Here is a 22,595-nt window from a genome sequence, read left to right as displayed (position 1 = left end):
TGGAGAGGGGCAGCACGATGTAGGGTGGAGGCAGGGTGAGGGATGGCGTGGTTGGTGCTTGGGCCGAGCCTGGAAGGCGACCTCGCAATGTGCGGGCTTGCTTGTTTGTGTTCTCCTCAAGCAGTCGCACCATGGTGGCGAGTGCTTCGCGATACTGGGGCCATTTCTGCAGCTCCGATACGCCTGCACGTCGGCCGTTAAACTCGTTAGCCCCCTGTCGCCACTGTACATGTCAACGTCCCATGCTGTGGTAGCTTGCCCAACAGATGTACGCGTCAAACGACGCACATCATCTACAGCATGCACAATGCAGTGTCAGGTGAATACATTGGTGCCGAGTATACTTCGTTGACGAAAGCGCTGGTGATTAAGTTCCTTTAAAGACCACAGATTCCATATCGAATAATCACGCACCTGTAGCCGTGGCCAGAAGGACTTGCGTGTGAGGCGCAAGCATCTTGCTCGGTAATTGGTACTGGTTGAAGCCCTCGCCATCGAGCTCCACCATAGCCCGGAACAATTGGCCATCTGGTCTCAACAAATCCAGCAATGATGCGCATTCTGACGGCCTGCTGTCTACCAGAGTCAGCCAGCCTGTGCGTTGCAATCCGAGTACGCAATTTAGCAACGGAGATAGCATTCCTTGAAGAAGTCCCGAAGGTTGTCTTGATTGCATGCTAGCCAGGTTTTCACAGACTCACATGTGCTTCTGATTGAATTGTCTGACTCGTATTTGCCTTCCTCCAGCAGCTTACGAAGTTGTGAGGGCGATCGTGGATCAGTGGCTCGCAAAGGGGCCATGGCCGCGCGATGGCCAGAACTCACAGCAGAAACACCTATGAGACAAATATCATAATTTCAGTCTCATATGCCTTGAGTTGCCCAGTCAATCAACTTCCAGAGGCGCGTGCAGCCCAGTCAGTCGATGCCCATTAGTGTGGTTGGCAGTTCTCTTCACACCCAGACACAGCTATCAACAAAATGTATCAAGTGCATGCGATTGAGAGATTGTACAGCATTGAAGAAGTGTCAATTCCGCCAGGAAGTGTGGACTGGTCTAGGCTATCTACCTGGCTCTCAATGACGCGATGATGAGACCATGCAATAGAGCTCGAGATTTCGGTTCGTGTTGCAACATCCTGTTTTACCATGGCATGGATCGCGGCAAACCAAAATGACATGGACCATGTTGCCAACATCTCGAATGTATTCATGCAGTGTTTGGTACAAAACTGAATAGACCCGTTGTGGGGTAGATTCCCTCGATATTACTGATTTCTCTATGGCTCCTGGGTGTAACTGTGGGCTTAAATATAGAGGTGATGATGGTGCCACGGACCGCGGCACCGCACAAAACTGGAGTGCAATACAACACCATATCTTAAAAAAACACTGGGAAGAACACGAAGAAGACGACATAGGCCGAAGCTATCAAGCACGCACGTTCGAAAGCATTGTAGGTGAGCGGTCGGGACTTGCCCGCGCTGCCGCTCGCACGAGTTCGTCAGCCAAACATCCGCTCAACGTCGTAGATATTATCGACAGCATCGATTGTGTACACTTCTCCACATCGGACCGAAGTAAGCTCGAAATGAGGCTCAGCATGCCGTCGCGCACTATATGGCCATAGCCTCTGGCCATCATGTACGCAGGCCGCTTCATCCTGACGTCATGCCGGATGAGTGTGCACTGCTGTCAGCAGACTTGCAGGTGCACTGCCAGTGCAATCACCAACCAGTCCTGAGCAGGGCAGGAATGGTACATGTTCATCCTGGAGTTTGTCAGCGCGAAGTGGGTTGGTTGTAACGGCTTTGTGTTGGTGAACGAACGTGGCTTATTGCTGCTTTAGGTGTGGTTGCGAAGGTGGAGCAGGTGTGATTTTCGCAGGCATACACAGCGCACTTCAATTATGACGGTGGCTAATTTTGATTCTCTGAGTCGTGTATGGCAAGATCGCTTGAATGGGTGCAGTTGTGCCTGCTGTGGTTTGTGTTGAGCGCAGCTGCTTAGGGTTGCGTAAGCACTTGTCTGCACTGTCTCGTGAAACCTCCTGGGGAATCATATTGCCGAAGTCGAGAGCACATTCTCGTCCAAGATTACATGCAATATCACATTGTAAGCTATCATGCCGAATATGCCTATAGTTTTTTATGTCCGTGCTGCCTGAGGATAAGGCATCCTTGTCTTCACACCTGTGCCATGGACCGATCGAAACGCAAAGTAATATTCCAACATAATGCACGCGAGATTTTAATGGAAAGCGTTTGCCATGCGGGCTATAAACTGCTTGCAGACCGTATCTGTTTGCGTCATGCCAGTGTCCACAAGGCACCCGATATTTTTCTCGGCTTTGAGCAAGCATGCGCTGTGCAGCACGGGTGATATGAATGCAGAACGTTTTACTACATGTTCTCGCTGGCTTTTGCGTGCTGTGGATGTACCAAAAGCGACATAATCGCTGCATCACTTCATATTGCCTGCTGCTTGCGCTGACGCCGCTATCATGCCCGTGGAAATGTCCATCCAATCTGTGGGCGGTATATGGCCTGGTAACTCTTGTGAGTGCGCTCGGTGTTCAGTGTGATACACAGGGGTACCTTGGAAGTGCACTGCCCGTCATGTCTCGAGATGCGTGGCTGATAGCCGAACATTCGCAAGAGAAGTATCCACCGTATTGCGCTGTTCCGCGTGCGTGTCAGCAAGCGTTTGCAATTTCCCAGACTTTGATCTGTTGGGACTTGGCCGATATCACAGTGTTAGCGTGATCGACGATAAGCTTACTGCAGTCACTCACAACACCGACCGACTAACCGTGTGCCTGCGAGCATGCAGTGTCGCGCCTGACAGCATGGCAAAGGAAGCGGCTGAGCCCGAGAAGAAGGGCTCAGCGGACGTCGGGAAGTACGATGTCGAAGAGCACAACCTCAGCATTGAGGAGGTGGCCAACAAGTTCGTGACGAGAGTCGACTTCGCGAACGTCAGCAAATCGCAGGGTTTGAGCAACGAGGAGGCCGCGGAACGACTGAGGGTGAACGGACCCAACGCTTTAACTCCTCCCAAAACCATGCCAGAATGGCTCAAGTATCTGAAGCAATATACCAACCCTTTGCTGCTGCTGCTCATCATCGCATGCATCCTCTCGTACATCGCGTACGCGATTCAAACCGAGAAGGACTTGGCCAACATCTATATTGGATCTACCTTGGCACTCGTCGTCTTCATACTCGCGACAGAAGCGGTGCGATTGCTCACCTGTTGTCGCCGTGACATCCTCCAGTTGGTGACAAACTGGTGGTTCATTTTGCAGCATGTGCCACGGCGACTGGCAACAACAGTACATCCCAGTGCCAAGCATCCCATTTCTGAGCTCCCAGTCCGCTCATTGTCACTGAGAGTACCCACAACCAGCTGCGGAGGAGCAAATGTTTCTTTGAGTTGCTGTAGCAGGTGTCATGAGATCAAGTCGTTGAGGTGTGCGTGCAGTACCGCAACGAGCGCGAAGCCACCAAGGCAGCCAACTCGCTCAAAAGCCTCCTGCCCTCCATCACCAACGTTGTGCGAAATGGCCAGGAGTCGCAGGTGCACGCCGCTTCGCTGGTCGTTGGCGACATCGTCCACTTGGTGATCGGAACCCGTGTGCCTGCGGACATGAAGGTCATCGAAGCCAAAGACCTTAAACTCGACTTCTCCTCGCTCACTGGTATGTACTCTCAGGTGTTCAGATCTTCAGGTAGGGATACGTTGCTATGCATACTTGCCGCGACTCGGTACGCGTACCGAGACTGAGGTACTGGTACCTGAGTCCGGGTGCGGCGAACGCGACGTTTTGCCGAGTTCAGTGATTCGTCAGAGTGGGATTTGACCCCAACTTTTCATCCATATGGACATTGGCAACTCCAAGAACTACTTGGGGAATCTTTGGAATCACATGCCTATACTCCCAAACTCTTGAGAACGTCCCACACAGGCAATGGCAAGAAATAGTCAACAAGCGACAAAGACAGCACCCCACATCATTGTCATCGCAATGTGTGAGATATCCGTGTGTGATAAGCTGACTTATCGTTTCTTTGCTGGCCAACCCTCGTTTCTGCCCAATCAATTGCAATCCTTTTTTCGGGATACAGACCACAGAGCAAGCTGCCTGGCAAAGCACCTGTGTGATACATATATTACGGTGTGTCTGCAGGCGAGGCCGACCCAATCGCTATGAGCGCTTCATCTCAGCACGACTCAGCCCATGAGTCAAAGAACATCGCGTTCATGTCATCTCAGGTGCTCAATGGGGAGGGCCGAGGCATTGTGGTCCGCTGCGGGGATGACACGTTCATCGGAAAGATCAACACGCTCACGGCCGGCACCACCACCCAGGAGACCACGTTGGTCAAGGACATCCGCATCTTCGTCACCTTCATCGCGGTTGTGGCGCTCACGATGGCGATTGTGCTGTTCGGAATCGGCCTTGGTCGAGGCTTCAAGTTCGCGGATGCCTTTGTACGAATTCCACCTTCTTCTCAGTGCTTTGCCAGATTGGGTTCCGACCCCCATTTTTGTCCCCCAAATTCATGCATTTCCGGATGTCTACACCCGCAAATTATTCAGCAATGAGGGGTTGAGACCCTGGATTTGAGCTCTCATGTTATCCCTGCGCATAGTGCCTTGCCAGGCGTTCTGATCCGAGGAACATGCTACAGGCCGTTAGGCTTAGGGCAATTTGTCCTTAGATCCTCGTATTGGGTGTTAGACTGATTTGTTCGTACCCGATAGGTTTATTTATTCACCGTGAGGACCTTCAGGTGAATGGCCTGGTGGTGGTGCTGGTTGCCAACATCCCGCAGGGTCTCCCAGCCACCGTGACGGCAATGCTCTCATCAGCTGCGATGAAGATGAAGGAGCAGCGCGTTGTCGCCAAGCGCCCGGACATCGTCGAGGCCCTCGGGGCTGCCTCCCGCATCGCCTCCGACAAAACCGGGACGCTGACACAGAACAAAATGACCGTCATGAACTGCTGGGTGAACCGCCAGTTCAAGTCCGCGAACGAAATCCTCCTCACCGCCGCCCCCCGCCGCTTCGAGCGCATCTCACGCACTTCGCAGGCGTCCGGCCTGGGCCGAGTTTCAGTGGGTCTAGCTCGCCTCTCTGCGAGGTTTGGTTTGGGACGCGTTTCTGGGGGTGCGGGTCAGACCTCGTCACACAAGCAGGAGTCCGTTTCGTCGGGCGTTTCCGTTGACGACGTCGACTCGAAGTTCGCGCCCTCGAATATGTCAGCAGGCGCAGGGCTTGCCATGACAAATCGTTTCGGTACCGACATACTCTCGCGGATGTCCATTGGAGCAAACGTGGCTGCAGTGCGTTCCCTCGTATGAAAGCTTGCTAAAATATCAATAGATGCTGCGTCAGCCCACCTGGTACATCCGGTTCCTAAACCTTGAGTGAGATTACTTGATAGAAATTATGTGACACTCCCTAGGAAAGTTCTCGTAGCAGCTGATACAAGGTACACTGCATATTGATCCACTTGGATGCAAGACAGATGCAAAGCCTGACCTCGTTCCGAGAACCCTGTAAATTACGAGGGACGTACAGGCTGACTATTTGAATGGTCAGCACGACCCCATGTTTGTCCAGTGAAATTCTCATAGGTTCCCACCAGCACCCCATGGCATGCTTTTGTATTTCTTGGTATGCACTGCATGCATACAAACATGCATTCACCGTGTTTCGAGGCGGAGGAATATCGCCCAAATGGGGCGGGCCTTCCGTGCCCTGCGAAAATCCTCACAGCCGGGCCCAACGCCATTTCTGCGTTGCAGGCGTCTGGGGCCAGAACCAGCGCACTCGCGCGCACTTCCACATTCACGTTCGCCATCAACGTCAACACCAACCCTGCCGCCATTCCTGCAGAAGCCTCCAATCTCTTCCTGTCATTCTCCCCCCTCTCGCAGCTCATCACCATCGCTTGCTGCAACAACAAGGCGCAGTTTGCAGCCGCCGATGAGTCCAGCGACCCCACTGGCACCGCGCCTCGCAAGTGCGCCTTTGCCTCATGACGTTTCTTAAGATATGCACCATCACGAGTGTGTGTTATTGGTTTCCTAGGGGTCGAGACAGACTCAGGGTTGCTCTGATTATTTGTTACAGCCTGAGCTACCCGGGATTTTGCTAAGTTGCGTCGAGATATCCAGGGTCAACTCTTTGTCAGCCTTAGGGTGTGCCTCTGTGTATGCTCGGCGGAAGGTGCCTAAGTAAGGTGCCATTGGTGTCCAAGCTTAGCCCAAGCTCAGTAGGCTGTGTCTCAAGGTCTCCAAGCAAGCATATTGCGTTGCAGAGTCCTTGGGGACGCGACGGACTCTGGGTTGCTCCGATTCTGCGACAAGCTGACCGATGTGGACGGAACGAGGAATGCGTTCCGCAGCGTGTATGTCATCCCCTTCAATTCCAAGAACAAGTGGGCCCTCACCATGGTCGAGATCCCAGGGGACGACTCCTCCTACCTCGTCATGATCAAAGGCGCCCCAGAGTATGTCGTGAAACGGTGTACGAAGTTTCTCTACCGTGCAAAGGTGTGCTGCTGATGATCCGTCAATTTGATGTAATGATCATGTAATAACTTTGAATGTGCTGTCGTGGTTGCTTGTTGACTTTTTCCTGCCATTACATATGTGATTCCCAAGTAGTTCTTGGAGTTCCCAATGTCCATGTGGATGCGGTAGTGATGTAAAAAGATACATCCTCATGTAGTGCTGCAGTGATGATGCTTAGAGTACTTGGTTGCATTCGGCCTCTACAAATTGCAACATGGGGGGTCCATGCTGAGGATTCGAGGGCGTGCAGGAGGTGGACATGGACGACGACTTCCTAGAGGACATGAATGAGGCCTACCAGAGCTTCGGCGTGATGGCGGAGCGAGTCATCGGCCACGCCTTCAAGATCGTGCCGCGGTCCTCATTGCCCACAATCCCATCCTCGCAGGAAGAAGCAGTTGAAGCCGGCCTCGTGGATGGCTTCACCTTTTGCGGCCTCCTATCTCTCATCGACCCCCCCCGCGATGCAGTCCCCCCGGCCGTTGAGACAGTCCGTCGCGCTGGCGTCGGTGTCACGATGGTGACGGGCGACCACCCGCTGACGGCAGAGGCGATCGCACGCAAGTGTAACATCATCACCACGCCCACCCGCCGCGAAGTCGCTGCTGAGTACGGCGTTGAGGAGGATCAGGTGCCGCTTGACGACCCTAACGTGCAGGCGCTTGTCGTGACCGGGACTATGATCGACACGATCGTCACTGACGAGGACTGGGACATGGTGCGGCCCTTTGCGTAGTGTGATGATGGGGACTAACCTGAGGGTGAAGAACCCGTCACCGTCATCCGAGGCAAGCGGACGTCTGAATGTGATCCGAAGTCGAGCTGACGTTGGTCTGCATGTGCATATGCCACACAGCACAGTGTGAGTGATAGTTCTCTATATCGTTACGTCCCGTTGAAACGCATTAAGTCCTCGCCTTTGTATATGTACCAGAACTTGATGGATCCTTGATGATCCATCGTCAAGGATCCATCATCGCATGACAGCCTTTGCGATACATTTGGGCACTCGCAACACCATCTTACCCAGCATTTCAAGCCCAGAAACCATGTGCTTCTTGAGTCTTTGCCTTCTCGCAGCCAATTCTCGAAACGCTCTGGCGAGCTTGCTTGGAGCCCTCTTCTGAAACTATATCAGGCAACTCCTGTACCAGGCAACTCAGTATTACTTCTTCCCCCCCCCGCAAATGGTTGAGCTCGCAACGGGCTCACAGCGGGCAGCAACTTTTTGATCGCATCTTTGTCTCATGACCAACAGTACCCAACCCCTTGCAGTTCATGGACCAGGACGAGTGTGTCCATGCATGCAACTTTGTGACACCAATAGCACACACCCCCCTTCAGATCACAGATCAAGCCGAGCTTGTCTTTGCTTGCAAGTTTGTGACACCAGCAACACACACCTTTGCCTGCAGATCATGGATAAGGACGAGCTTGTCTTTGCTCGCACCACACCACAGCAGAAGCTCCTGATCGTCGGCCACTTCCAGCGCCGCAAGGAGGTCGTTGCCGTCACAGGAGATGGCGTAAACGACTCCCCCGCTCTTCGACGTGCCGATATTGGAGTTGCTATGGGCAACCCTGACTCCTCCGAAGTTGCTCGTGAAGCCGCAGACGTCGTGCTGCTCGACGACGACTTTGCAGCGCTCGTTTACGCGATCGCTGAAGGCCGCTGCTTGTACGATAACCTCAAGAAGACGATCGCGTACACGCTGTGCCACATTCCCCCCGAAACGTCAGCTGTCATCCTCAACCTGCTGTTCGGTGCGCCGCTTCCGCTATTCCTTTCTCTACCTTCCGTCTGCATTTCAGTTTGATGTTTCTTTCTGTCGCTGTTTCTTTGCCTGCCTTTTGCCTGCTTTCAGGTGGGCTGTATCTTTGTCTGTTGCCTTTTTGTCTGCCTCTCGTCAGCGTTTCTGCTCCACCGACGAGCGGAGAGACCAGAGCGGAGTGCTCTGGTCTCTGATGAGTCAGTCGGAGTAAGTACACATTCCAGGCATAAGTAAACCCTTTATCATAGGACATATGTAGGCACAGTTATGATTCACGCATAACACCCACTTAGGTAGAGGAATTCGCTTACAACACCAAGGTATTCATGCGCAGGCATGCCCCTCGGCCTCGGTGCAATGCTCGTCCTCACCATCGATCTCATCACCGAACAAGGCCCGGCTTCCTCCCTCGCGTTCGAGCCCCCAGAGGCTAACCTCATGGAGCGCATGCCTCGAGACATCGCCAAGGATCGCTTGGTCTCCTTTGCACTCCTCAACTACTCCTACTTCATCGCCGGCTTGGCTCAGACTCTGTGCTGCATCGGAGCCTATCTCTGGACATTCAAGATCAATCATGTTCCAGCCTCAGAGATCTTTTGGCTCGACCCCAAGAAAGGCACCTGGCTGGTGCTTCCGGACAACATCGAGCAGTCAGTCACTATCGGCAATAGGGTGTTCGACGCAGAGATGCAATCCCATATCGTACGCCAGGTGCGAACAACAGCAGATTATCAAGATGGTGATGACGATGCAGACTGGAGTGTGTGCCGCGGTGATTCGCCAGATTGAGGTTATTTGCGCACCCCCTTTTTTACCCTCACAGTCACACATTTTCAAGCACCGCGACCCACAAATTACAGGGTCTGGCGAAATGCTGATGTGCCGGCCTGTGCCGACTACTCTGTGCTGCTATCTGTGTGGTGTTCATCACTACAATGATGATGCTTGGGATACTTGGTTGCAGGGCCTGTACAAACTGCCCCCGTGCTCACATTCTTCTCCCTTTTCTTTCATCGCCTCTCGCTTTTACGCTGGCCAAGCCAGCATGAAACATCAGCAGCGGCATGTCACATTGTATGACAATGCGTCGATGACATTCCGGTGTGTTGTGGTTCAGGCAAATTCGGCGTGGTACATTACCATCATCATGTCGCAGTTCTGGCACATCTTTGTCTGCAAAACGCGCCGAGTCTCGATCTTCGACCACAAGGGCCTCTACACAAACAGACACACCTTCTACGGAGTGCTCATCGCCGTCAGCGTCATGCTCATCTGCGTCTACATCCCCGCCCTACAGGACAATGTGTTCTACAACGCCGACCCCCCTGGCCTCTCTGCCTGGCTCCCTCACCTCTTCTTCCTCGCGTTCATTCTTCCATACACCGAACTTGTCAAGGCGCATGCTCGCAGCGACCCCAACAGCAAGCTCACGAAGTTGCTCGCTTGGTAGGGCCCGAACGCGGCAGAGCAGCTCTGCCTGCTTGGAGTCAAAAGTTGATCGGAGAACCGCTATGCAGGACCTTGCTTGGCAGGTGCAGGGGTTCTCAGCGATGTAAGAACCAGTATGCAAGTGTTCTTTTGCTCAAAGGGAGTGCGCTGCGACACAATTTTCAGATTTCCTCGAGTCGTGGGCAGCTCCTGCTGATGTGGTGTTGCTCTCCGACCTGCTCATATTTTTAGCAGGAAGGCAAGGAGGCTTTGGGCATGTCGATGACCTCTGTCCAGGCAACAGAACAATATGTGATTTGCATGCTCGGCGCATATTTGCTTATTTTTGGATAGCGCCGCTTTCGTGACGATGACTTGATTCAACTGTGTTTATGAAAGTCCATTTTGACTGATGCTAGTGGCAATGCTGGGATTCAGGATGTAGGGCGTATGCTTATGATATGTTCGCGTATGCAATGTATTCAATAATGCGCAGGCAAAGGTAGGTCGTTATGAGTGATCGTGTGATGACACCGGACTTTGCAATTATCCTGATTATAATCTGTTCATTCTGTGCCAGACAATATCCTTGCATTGACTATAATTGTAAGCACTGACTCCTGTCATGCGTGCACGCTGTTACCTTGTCTTTTACCTGGTAAAAGACAAGGTAACACGACCGCGAAAGCACCTCACTTGTGGTACCACACAGCCCGGGATCAGATGTGATACGATCTTGTGGTTCCACAACGTCTAGTAAAAATGGTACAAGGCACAGGTGCCTCGTCCATGCTGCTACAATTTGTGGGCTTGGATTTGATTTTTAGGGGATTTTGCACATGGTCCAGCCGGGAAAAGTATGCGTTACGAGCGACAGGGCTGGCAAAACAGGAAAAAAAAAAACACAGAAACTAACACTGAAGACAATGTCACAAACTAAGACTAAACACACAAGAAAACCAGCAACCTAAGCCACGCCGGGATCTTCCTGCGGTGCATCACACCCTGCATGGAAGTCCGAGCCGACGTTCACGGCGATACGAGAGAGGGACTTGTAGTACATGCGCGCGTTGCCCTTGCACAAAGCACAGCTGAGCTCCCGACGGACGCCACGTACGAAGGCAGCCTTGGACACCCGGTTCCCCCCCCCTGCCGCCAAGTCGCCAAGCTCCGAAAGGAAACGCGAGGGGGCGGAGCCCATGCGGCCAAACGAAAACCGGGAAAAGTATATATTATTTTTCACTTATGTTACAGTTTAATTGCAAACAAAACCCTACCGAAAATTTGGGTTTACGGGGGGGGTCTAGGAAAGAGAATGACGAGAGCAATGCGATGCAACTTGTTTAAGGTCCAAATTCATGCTGCGTACGAAGTTCCAGTTTAACTGGTAACACAAGCCATGGCATGTACTGTGGAACCACGACCTTCTCCGATGTTTGTTGTACAACAAAAACACAAGGTTCCAAAAACAAGATAATTGGTTCCCAATAAATTGTACACGAATCATCTCCCTAGGAGGCTGGTGTTGCTAATATATTTCCAGCCTATGCTGTTATGCTCCTGGATTACTATACGTGTTCGTCCACGGGTCGACAAACGGACGCCCTGACTTCTCGCTTCTTGCCGTCCGAGAAGTGTGAAGCATGCAAGGATGAACATGTGTGGGGCGCCTGGTGCGGCTTGCACAATCACGACGGAAGGCACTTCTCTCGGGTCTTTTGAAGCTCCAACGCCAGCGACTCAAGCCTGGCCTGCATTGACGGGGAATTGCCAGCACCATCTGCATATCATCCACCACAGTTCAAAACGACGCAAAGTTTACCCTCTCGACATAACGCAAGGATGGTGCAGGTGCCTTCGGCCGATTTTCTCCAACGCCTGGGTCTGTTGTCAGCCCCATAGCTGCATGGACATAAATTGGCTAAGCTTGTACCGAAGCGTGTGTTTTGGTACCAGAAACGCTAGTTGTTCGAAATCTAATTGTGCATGTGCTGATCCAACGATGCGCAGCCTACGTTTGTGTACAGCCCGAACATTGGCAACTCCAAGTACCACTTTAGCACAAGCCCTTCTCTTGCCACGGTTTGCAGCTACCAACGCCGCGATGAAAGACATTGATGCGATGAAGGTGCGCACGGCGTCCATGGCTGCCATGAAGCGCAACTTCGAGGTATTGGCAGCCATGCAGTCCAAGCTCTTTTCATCGCTCTAGGTACCCAGCTGACCCAAGAAATTGCTGAATGTCTGGCACAGTCGGTGTCATGAATCACGCAGTGTTCTCAGGAGGAAGACCGCAGTGCAAAAGCATTGCTCCTCTTGCTTCATCAGCAGCAGAAACCAATGTCTCACCAGAATGGAGTTTGAGCCCCATTCTGTCCCCAAAATTCAGAAGCACAGCTTCTGGCAACAAGCTAAAACACAAGGACAGGACTACGAAGAGCGCTCCCAGGCAATCCTAGACAAGGTGCTCTCGTCTGGACTCAAATTACTCTGCCTGGCGAAACACTGGCAGAAAGCGCACCACAAGAGGACAAACTCCATGTAGCCGTGGCTTCAAGCGTCGCGGACGGAGCGAGAACGTAGTACACAAAGGTGGAGTGAATGTTGATGCGTTCCTTGGGCATCACGAAGATTCCGGATCGGGTTGTCTCCACGCCCTCCATCTTCCGAAGAGTCTCCATGCTGCTCACCACTTTCCTGCACCAAGGCTGTTTGTTTTTGGAATGCAACCTGATTACGAATGAGTGCTACCAAAAGCACCATTTGAGGCAAGCGCCCCTGCACCAGCCTGACTTCCGTGAGTAGGCCATGGAGTCCGTGTCTGAGGTGGATGCCTTCGCAAGAAGGAATTTCAGATGGATGCTGTTGAGAACAGCTATCGTCGGATAGTTTTGGTATTGTATACAACTGAGTGGTGCTAGTACGGAACACATATATCGGACTGTATGTGAACAAACGCTCCACCTTGGTTGTAACGCCAAACTTTGCACTAGGAGTCGCCCCCTCAACTGGCAACTCCAATGGATGCACTCGCCAAACAATCCATGTCTGAGGTGGGTGCCCTTAAATATCGGCAATACCAGCAATTCGCATATAACAGACGTCTTTATCAGAAGTTAGCAATTACATGGGTTTAATACACGCATGGAATACACGAATTTCTTAGAATAATTAGAAGTGAATAATTAGAAGCATGCGGATATTATTGCTGCCTAATTCTCCATGGAGAAAGCATCGCAAAAAGCCTCGCGCAATGACTGTGCAAGTTTGTATGCCATCGACGTTGCAAAGAGGGTAATCAGCACAATATGACCAGAAGACGCACCCGAAAATTGCGTACTGCATGTCCAGGTGCGGCGCATCCCCGAGCAAAACTGAAAAGGAGGAAGTCGCCGAGTTCGGGTCATTTGAGCGCGCCATGGATAGGGTTCCTGAAGGGACGCTGGAACGACTGAGCTTCATGCATGACTGTGAACAATTCATGGATGTGAACGCTACTCTATGCCATCCTCACACGCACAACAGAAGACCCAAGGTGACTGCATGTCATTGTATGTAGGGGGTTCAGAGGATTTCTCCACACCGTGATGCAGTGCTTCGCCAAACTGGGTCAAAATCTCCCCACTTCTGTTCGGAACATTCTTGGTTTGTTCTGCCATGTAGAGCCGGAAATGAAACTGTTTGGTGAAATGCTAGCGTAATGTGTCCGTTGTTGGATTTAGCTGCCATTGTGCATTGCACACGCACAACACATGAGCCTGCACAGCAAGAGTGCCAGAGTTCCGCCAGATTAGGTTTCGACCCCTCTCTTGTCCCCAGCATGAGTGTCGGTGTTCCGCCGGGTTAGGATTTGACCCTGTTACCGGGCAACTAAACCGCAATTACACAAACTCTTGCGAAACACTGATGAGAGTGTCTTTCAACTGGAGTTTGTTCGTGTGGTCAGCCACTTGCTGCTGCGCGTTTGCAAATCTCTGTATATGTTGTGAAGCAGCACAAGCATGTGTGTTGGTCGCATATCGCAGTGCGCCTGAGCCGGTGGTGGTGGTGATGATGCGTCTTGTTACAACACTACCGCATCCACATGGACGTTAGCAACTCCAAGAACTACGTGGTGGTGTTCTACAATAATATGTGCTACAATAACGACTTGCCTTTCCAATGTACATCGTAAGATGCTCTCCCAAGACAAAGTACGAGAGGCACGTTCACATCATTGTCGGTTGAAGGGTCTCCCAACGTGTATTCTCAAGTTCACTCAAGGCACCAGAGGCATGTTTACATGCCTCTGTATGAATGACATGCTGGCGTGGCTTCTCTAAGAGATTGGCTTGATGGGATCCCTTAGGTGTTTGGCACCCGGATCTGGGATAAAATAGTGGCCAGATTTTTTAGCTGCCCGATTATCTCGAGATATAGCCTATACCCGGGTTTTTCAACTTTGCGAACTGGGATGCATGGAAAGTAGTTCTTTGATTGCACAGCTGACTATCATGACTCGTTTGGTGCCTTACGTTCTTCGTTCTGCTGCAATGGTTGCTTAAAAGGTCCCCATATCAACAAGCACTGACGGACCTGTGTGATGCTTTACATCTGGCCTGACCTCCAAAGGGACGTGTTTGTCAGCCTCCAGCCTCTGCTTTGCGTCTAAAGGCACAAGTCTCCCACCTATGACGTCTGCTGTCTGTGCGACGAAGCCCTTGTCGACCCGGAAGAAATGGTTGGAGTCGAAGCAGCCCATCTTCATGAGGGTTATCATGTGTGGCACTGTGATGGGAGCCACCTGCAGAACACACAGGGTCTGAGCGCACAAACTTGACCCACAAGCATGTCAACTACACAACATTAAAGGATTGTGGCGCAAGAAGCGTCGGCATGGACACGAAGCGATGTACGTGGGCGAGAACCTGTCTGCACGTGCAAGGCTTACCTCTGGATAAAATGCCATCTCGATGTCCCCGAATGTCGTTTGAAACACCACGCGCTCACTTGCAAGAACTGGTTCCATTTCGTGCGCCGCATCCACTGCCGTGCTCGTCCGCAAGCACAGAAGCAGAAGCCCAACTAGAAGCAGCATCGCGCTGGACGTTTGGCACTTCCCAATCGCACGCAACCAGTCGTGAATGTATCCACGAAAGGACAACATTCAGTAAGGATGAGACCAGGCCAACTTGGCTGACATGAACAGCACTGACCCCACAACGCTAGATTGCCGCAACCAAATTTCCGTCACTCAGCACATGCCCAGACTAAAATGTGCAAATAAATGATACTCACTATCAGAATCACTGCAAGTCTCTTAAGCGTCTATGCACCACCACCTGCACTGTCACTACCTGCCAAAAGGAGCGCTGAAGTATGTTGTGATGGGCGTGGATCGGGTCATGCGCCAAATGGAGATGGTGCTATGGCATGCAAACATTATCTAATAGCATAGAGTATGGCCATGGTCCATGGCATGGACGCAGAGTCCTCATGTAATGCGGTTGCTGGGGTTAGACTAATCCTGCGACTAATGATTAGTATACTATCTCGAGATAATCATGTGCAGGTATCGGCCTCGAGAATCTCGAGACCAGCATGAGGAGCAAGCCCTAAAATTTACAGATTCTTACAGAACGACTGAAACAGACCAGCAGATGCGCCTGAAGCTCCCAAACATCTGCCTTGCAACCCTGCATTCTTTCAGCGCACAAGTTTGCGTGTGTAGGAGAGAATATTTTGTGTGTCAAGCCTGGATGCATAAGACCTTGCCACTCCCTTGTTTACCCCATAATTAAGCCATCTTGCATGGCTGCTTACACATCCGATAACAGGGGTTCCATTCATGTGCTCCCTGTTATAGGGCAAGTTGAGAGCAAATTCGCTCCAGAGTGTCGCCATCCCTGAACACCCTGCTTCCCTCTTGTTCAGAAAACATGACATTTGATCATGCAACACAAAAAAATGGCGCTGGTTTGTCCAGAGACATCCTAATGTTCAGAACAGCCTGCACTGCACCAACATGCGAATGTTTCTTTGGTAAGGGCCATGTAAGGTCCATATGGACAGGATCGCACACTCATACTTCATGCCAAATATGATACAGATATTCTGCGCCAACCGAACCTGGTGGACCCATGGTATGCTTTGGGAAGGAGCTTGCAATTCGTACATAGGCGATAACAAACACACCCCGAACCTACGAAACCACGTCACCTCGAGCACAAAACATGCAAATAAGATTGCCGTGAGATGGTGCTCGTCGGCATCGCGAGCGAGACAAACTCATGAGGGCTGTTAGTTTGTGACATGCGTGAGTTGTACGTGCGCCGAACTTGCACTCAAAGGAAAGAACATCGTTCGTGGAACGCAGGTTCCCTTTGCTTTGCTGGAACCGGTACAATGTCCTAGAAAATGCAGAGTTTTCCAGTCATGTCCTTTTGCTCATTCGGGCAAGGCGTAGCTCTTCACTCATCAACACTCCCAATTGTAAAGTGCCCAAGATACAAGTCCTCCCGCATGCGCAGTTCAGTGTGGACTGCTCGTGCGCTTCCATATAATTACGATGAGGTGTGCTTCATTGCTGTTTGTGCGCTGGTTTGCACTGCTCGGTCAGCCGGACTTCCTGCCTTGTCAGTTCCCTGACGAGTTGCGGAAACTGGGCACAAAGGGCATCAATGTAAGATTTTGTGCGCAATAAATTACCATACCACCTTTATATAATGCTATTTCATCGTATTGTTTTCTCACATGTAATGTTGAATGCATCATGCAAGAAATGTTTTGGCGATGTTCATGCATGTCTGCAAACAGAGCATTCCCGGTCGTGAACTCTTCAAGTTGGAAACGCGACTTTGAATGATGTCATCACGGGGTGCTCGGTGATCTCTGTGGTCACGCTATGGCATTTGATCGCAGAGTCGCCGCCAAGCCCCGAGGACCCAGGGTCGGCGTGCACGAACCGTGGAAGAGCAGGAGGTCGCCGCTCAACGCCGTGCGCAAGAGGATATCGATCGCAAACGTCGAGACCAGCCTCAGCTTAATGCTGAAACCTTCTCAAGTAGCGCCAAGTTCTCGCGTTTTCAGCGCATGACTCAGCTCTTCACGCAGTCGGACGCCACCTCGCAGCGGGGTGCATCTTCGCCATCTCGACCGAAGGAGCGGATGCCAAACGATCCTGGATTTTCAGACATGCGTGAAGAATTCTTTCGTCCAGCTCCTGCCGATGTCCGACAAAGCGAGACAGGCCGTCGACCTGACAGCAATTCCGGAACGCGGCGCCCAGAAACGAGGATGAATCCGTCGTCCAGAGCCTATGACGACACCGCAAATGAACCTCGTGGCCGCACTTCGCGTTCGCAAAGCAGCGGCACACGGTACGCTGCGCCACAGGGTTCTGCAGGGTACGTGCCTGAAAGCCGAAGGCTGGGTCCGAGGGCATACTCGGAAAGGAGCGATCGAGCTTACGAGGTGTCCCCACCAGCTCTCAGCAGGAGGAATCGGCGGCCACCACAGGAACCGCCAGCTCCTCGTCGCTCCAGCAGCCCATTAGCAACCGCCCAGCGCTCGGATATTTCACTTCCAACCGCTCAGCGCACATCAGAGGGGCGCTGGGCCCCCCCTGACAATTTTGGGCTTCTCAACCCCAACGCGTACCGCCCTCTGCCCGAAATGCCTCCCAGCCCGCCCCCATCGCAACGGATCTCTACACCATACCGCGTAGCCCTGCCGATGACCAGTCAGCCCTTCCCGTCTCAGAGTAATCTCAACGCAACAACATCCTTTGCTGACGGCTCCTCGGATGCCGACTGGGGAAGGGGGGAGATTACCCTGCTGTGTTGGGCCCATTTGGAGGTCGGGCCGGACCCCAAGGGGACTCCTGGGCTGAGCAGGAGGCTTGGAGAGGGCCTCAGGAGGCGTGGTGGGCGCCCGAGGACGCGAGGGGCAGCAGCAGGACGACTTCCGGCAGCTTCCGTAGCCGCTGGAGTGTCCTTCGTGAGCGCGCAGCGGCTGAGCCACAGCAGGGGAGAGCTGCGCCTGCGCGGGCCCGTGCACGGTGGTTTGGCGCCTCCGGCGATGAGCCGTTTGCCGGCGTGGTGCAGGGGGGGGGCGCGTACTGGGATGACGCGTTGCCCTTCAGGGGGGACGAGGCGGACGATGCTGCAGACTGGCGGCTCGGCGGCAACCCCTTGAGTGGGATGAGTCAGCTTGCAGATGCTCGGTCTCGTGGCCGGGGTCGTCCACAGACGATTGTGGATGAGCGCTTCCCGGCGCTGCCAGGAGGGTACCGAGATGTTCCGACGTTCGACGGCTCAGATGACGGACCCGGTCAGCGATGGGATGACCGCCAAGATGGCGGTGATGCAGTTACTCGGCAGGGGAGGGGGGGGGCTGCAGTCCCATCACGGGCGCCTCCAGGCACCCAGGCGGGCCCGCAGAACGCGCGAGTGGCCTATCTCGAGAACACAATTGAAGAGCCTTGGGAGGCGCCGGGAGAGCTCTGGGCAGCGCAAGCAACAGCACCACGTGCCCCTCGGCAGCCGCGAGGTGAGTTTGCAGACATGCAGCCAACTCAAACCTTGCAGTGGGGCGACGATGGGCGCTACTATGACGCTGCCGAATATGCAGGCCCTCCCCGGCAAGTCGCGGATGAAGGCTACGCCACGACTGCCGTTGAGTACACTGCTGAAGCTGGCGATCCCCGCGTTTCATCGGGTTCGACGGGCACAGACCTGGAGGATGCGCGGACCCCCCCAGCTGCGGCACCTCGGCGGCGCGATGAGCGTGCCAAGACTCAGCCGCCACCACAGGCGCAATTTTCGAGGGGAGCTTCGCTGAGTGATTCGTCATGGGCTGCGGAGCGTTACGATGACTCATATGCGGATGCGCCGGTGATTCAGCAACGCGGCAGTGCCGATGGCCCTCAGCTCGCCGCTACACAGCAGCTATCCTCCACATCAATGTCCAATGGCGGTGTTCCTCAGCGTGCGCAGCGAGGAGACGCTGGGCGAGCATTGAGCGACGAACGCGGTGTGCCGCTGGGTGCGAGAGATCAACCAGGCGCGGCGCCCTCGAGCGGTGGGCTGGCTCCAACCGGCGCCGCTGACGTTCGCAGGAAAACGTCGCCGCAGCTGCCGCGCCCCCCCCCTTCGCTGGCGTATCTTGGCGGGCTCATGGGCGCCACCGCTTTCGCTGTGTTGCAGGGTGTCGCGCCCCGCGACCGGCAGCCCTCAAGCGCCCCGGAGGGCCTTCCATTGCAGAATCGCATCACCATCGACTCCCCCACGGGTGGTGAGCGCCCGTCGGCGCTTGAGGATTCGGCGGCCTTCTTGTGGCAGTTGCCTGGAGACCGTAGTGAGCTGAACGCCGCACCGCAGGGCGCCTCTCACCGCCCTGCGGCGCCCGCAGCGCTGGCGGAACCAGCTGTTGCCTCGACGGCCTCATGGGAGGATGCAGCTTGGGGCGAGGCGCGTGATGGCGCCCTGACGCCCGTGGCCCCCGTTGCCTCCTCGAGCGCGGTGCAAACTGCACGGGCCCCCTTTCGGCCGAGTCGGGAGGAGGGGTCTGTTAGCGCTCACCTCACGGGCGCAATCAGGAGTGCTGATGCTGCATCAGCACCGCCACAGGCAGCCCTCTCAGAAAAGCATGAGGCAAACCCCACCTTTGTGCTCTCTGCAATCGAGCAACGCCTTGCTGACAGCGCCCAGCTTGGGCAATCCATCGACGCTGAGCTCACTGAGGCATTGAGTGAAGCGAGTATGGGCGAGGCGATCGAGTTGAATCGAGGTGTGGCTGCCTTTTCTTCAGAAGACCTCAACTCTTCAAGCGCAGAGTCGATTGCAGCCATGAGTAGCTTTTCAAGCTCTGAAGCACCTTCTCAAGCGAGCATTCCAGCGGACATCGCATCGTGGTCCGAGATCTTTGGCTCGGGCGACGCATCTGCAGTCCAGCTCTTGGATGACTCCATGGCTGTTGCGGAGGAGGGGGGGGGGTCGCGCGCTTCTGGGGCGTCTTCCCGGCCAGCGGCCGTGCAAGGCCCGCTGTCCAGCAGCTCTGTCGCAAGCAACTCTGAGCAGCGCCGCCTTAACCCGATCACCGTTGCTTCAGACGCCAATGCGACTGCATCGGCCTCGTCACTGCGCTCAACAGCATTTGGGCAAGCTCTCGAGCAGCGGCCAGCAACCGCATCCTCGGATTGGCAAGACGGTGATACGAGTGTCGTTCCCATCGGCCTCGTCACTGCTGACTTGGCTCAGCCCACCGACGCACGCAGTGGGGGCGAGGCGCCCCTCCCCCCTCGCAGTATCTCTGCACTCAGCATGTTTGCGCGGGACACCTCCACACAAGCATACGCGGAGCCACGTGGCTCGTATAACATAGCAGAGGCTTCAGATGATTATGTGCGTGGGGATGGCAAGGAGCTTCCCTTTCCCCCCCTGTTGCTCAGGGACGCAGGAAGTCCCCTCCCCCCCCAACCCATCAGCAATGCCGACGAATTCCCGGAGCGGCCGTACCGCGGTGAAGCGCTCGAGCGCTCTTCCTCAGTTCCACTGGTGGATTTGCCGTACTGCAGCGAAGAGGGGGGGGCCCTCAGGCCGGCTGTGTATGAGCAATACACGCTTGAGGCGTTCGAGGCGGTCGCGCAAGGGGATAACGCGACAGTCATGTACCAACTCGCTGTCAGTGACGGGGCAGGGCGCTCATGGCAAGATTCTCGCGGAAGCGGTGAGCTGGCTGCAGCGAAGTATGATGCCAGGCCTTACACAAACGGTGCGGGAGGACTCCAAGCTTTGGTGCTGCTTGTTGTTTCAATTTGTGTTACGTGCGTTGAGTGTCATAACTCGAGTACCATCGAGTCCTGGGGTTTTGTTAAGCATGGATTCAAGCAATGCGGTGGGACTTGAGCATTTGTGAGGCTGCAGCAAGAGCTGTGTGTGACAGTCGCCTAGAGATCATTGACTAACGATGAACTGGGCATGTCGAGGCTATGGCTGTCATATGTAGGGCTGTACATAGGTCAGGCTGGTCCAGGTACGCTTGCCTCAGATGAAAGTAATGGTAGCACTGATTCCCAAGTAGTTCTTGGAGTTGCCAATGTCCATGTGGATGCGGTAGTGTTGTGAAAAGATACATCATTGCGTCACATAGATAATGGCAAGAAATAGACATCAAGAAACAACGACAGCACATGCGAAGCGATACAGCTCAGATACATCATTACATCACATAGATAATGGCAAGAAATAGGCAACAAGAAACAACGACAGCACATTCGAAGTGATACAGCTCATTGAACGTCAGCAGTCGGAACAAGCAAGCCTGTCATAAACGCGCGGCCGCTGGCACGAGCTAAAACCTGAAGAGAACGCCGGTATGATAGCATTGCAAAAGATACATCATCATCATCACATAGATATAGTTAGCTGCTCATTTGTTGGATCAGCACTTGTGCAGCTTGATGATGCTGATGGAGCTCAGGGCCAACGTCCATGAGGATGCGGTGTTGTGGTGATACATATACACCATGCTGGTGATGGGCGTGATCATCATGACATCACATAGATAGTGGCAGGAAATAGTCAAGCAACCAAGACAGCACATTTGATCATCCTGACCATAAGCCAGCCCTCAACGAGCAGGGACAATTCCCCTGTTACTTCCCATATGGCAATGCCTTTATCAAGATGTAATGGTATGCAGACAACGGCATGGATGGCAAACGGCAGTACAGCCAGAGGCCGTCCAGCAGCAACCAGGCAGCGTTCTCGGAGCGCGAAGAGGCCGCAGATCGTGTGGTGGAGGCTGCCGCGCTGTGGGTTGATTGGCCTCAAGGCGCCTCACAGGCGCCTGTGGGGCCTGCCCCTGAAGAGGTCAGCACATTTGCCATCGTCCCTGTGCCACGCACTCCGCCTCCAGAAATCTTTGTTCCCAGGTACGCCGAGGCCTTAATTGATACCAGTATAACTCTGCATGGGCATCAAGGCATGGCCCAAGGCAGGCGAGGTGATGTTAGTGGCTTGTGTCATGCGCGGGTTCAAATTCGCGGCTTGCTCTGGGCTACAGCAATTGCCATCATGGCTGCTCAATGTCCATGTCGGTGCGGTGATGATGATGTATGTTTTCGCAACACTACCGCACCCTCATGGACATTGGCAACTCCAAGAACTACTTGGGATGCGGTAGTGTTGGTAAACGAGACATCATCATCAGATGCTCGAGACTGCTTGGAGATGCGACAAGGACATGTCTGTGCAGGCTGTCAATCCCTTCGCGTCCTGCAGCAATGGAGAGTCAAGTGTTCACTGAAATTCAAAAAATGTGACCAGGACATGTCTGTGCAGGCTGCCAACCCCTTCGCGTCCGGCATGGACACTTGCACTGCCCGAGCCTGCAGCCAAGGCGTTGCGGGCGGTGGAGGTGGCAGTGGAGTTCTGGCTGGCGGTGTTCCCGCCAAAATCTGAGAGCCAGAAGAAGCTTGAGCGCGCCCTTAGCAAAGCTGTTTGGAGGGGAGACCTTCACTGGGCAGTCTTGGAAGACGTGAAGCAGGGCAAGCCTATCTCCCGAGAGCTCATGGCTAAGTATGTCGAGAAGTAGCAATAGTCTCTCCCGTACATCGACAATGTCATCATCGTCCTTGAGCTCCTGGGATACAGTTCACATATCTGACCATGGCCATGGCTGTTGGGAGATAGTGTGCCCTGCTTCACAATTTTGAGGACAGCCAACGCTGGTACCCTTCGAACAGCTCCACTGAGGGCGCCCTTTTATATTCTTGAAGCGGAGAAAGCTGCTTTCTTGAAGAGGAGAGGTTGCGGAACAGAGGTGAATC

At 53.6% G+C, this 22,595-nt stretch overlaps 2 protein-coding genes and 1 pseudogene across 2 annotated transcripts; 2 read left to right on the top strand and 1 right to left on the bottom strand.

Annotated features, from left to right (window-relative positions):
* Window positions 1-6,843: 6,843 nt before the first annotated feature.
* Window positions 6,844-8,567, top strand: LOC149809540 (uncharacterized; annotated as a pseudogene).
* A 125-nt stretch (window positions 8,568-8,692) lies between these two features.
* On the top strand, window positions 8,693-9,145 carry LOC149809539 (uncharacterized). Its single transcript, XM_089994783.1, has one exon. It carries the CDS (start codon window positions 8,693-8,695, stop codon window positions 9,143-9,145), a length of 453 nt encoding a protein of 150 aa, XP_089850909.1.
* A 2,905-nt stretch (window positions 9,146-12,050) lies between these two features.
* LOC149809538 (peptidyl-prolyl cis-trans isomerase CYP23-like) lies at window positions 12,051-14,861 on the bottom strand. The gene is made up of 5 exons (XM_089994782.1): window positions 14,715-14,861; window positions 14,360-14,567; window positions 13,110-13,215; window positions 12,353-12,481; window positions 12,051-12,195 (listed from the first exon to the last, which is right to left on the bottom strand). Exons 1-5 carry the CDS (start codon window positions 14,859-14,861, stop codon window positions 12,051-12,053), a joined length of 735 nt encoding a protein of 244 aa, XP_089850908.1.
* Window positions 14,862-22,595: the final 7,734 nt, after the last annotated feature.

This window comes from Nuphar pumila, unplaced genomic scaffold (assembly GCF_984573655.1).
Source record: "Nuphar pumila unplaced genomic scaffold, dmNupPumi1.hap1.1 HAP1_SCAFFOLD_1102, whole genome shotgun sequence".
Taxonomy (NCBI): Eukaryota; Viridiplantae; Streptophyta; class Magnoliopsida; order Nymphaeales; family Nymphaeaceae; genus Nuphar; species Nuphar pumila.
This window is presented reverse-complemented; position numbering and strand designations above follow the sequence as displayed.

What these genes read in the sequence shown, in the direction of transcription:
- LOC149809539 (XM_089994783.1), top strand. Translation starts at nt 8,693, where the DNA reads ATGCCCCTCGGCCTCGGTGCAATGCTCGTCCTCACCATCGATCTCATC.
- LOC149809538 (XM_089994782.1), bottom strand. Translation starts at nt 14,861, where the DNA reads ATGCTGCTTCTAGTTGGGCTTCTGCTTCTGTGCTTGCGGACGAGCACG. An exon ending in AGATGGCATTTTATCCAGAG is followed by an intron (nt 14,568 to 14,714) that starts GTAAGCCTTGCA and finishes TGTGTTCTGCAG; the next exon opens with GTGGCTCCCATCACAGTGCC. An exon ending in ATGCAGTACGCAATTTTCGG is followed by an intron (nt 12,482 to 13,109) that starts GTGCGTCTTCTG and finishes GCCTTGGTGCAG; the next exon opens with GAAAGTGGTGAGCAGCATGG.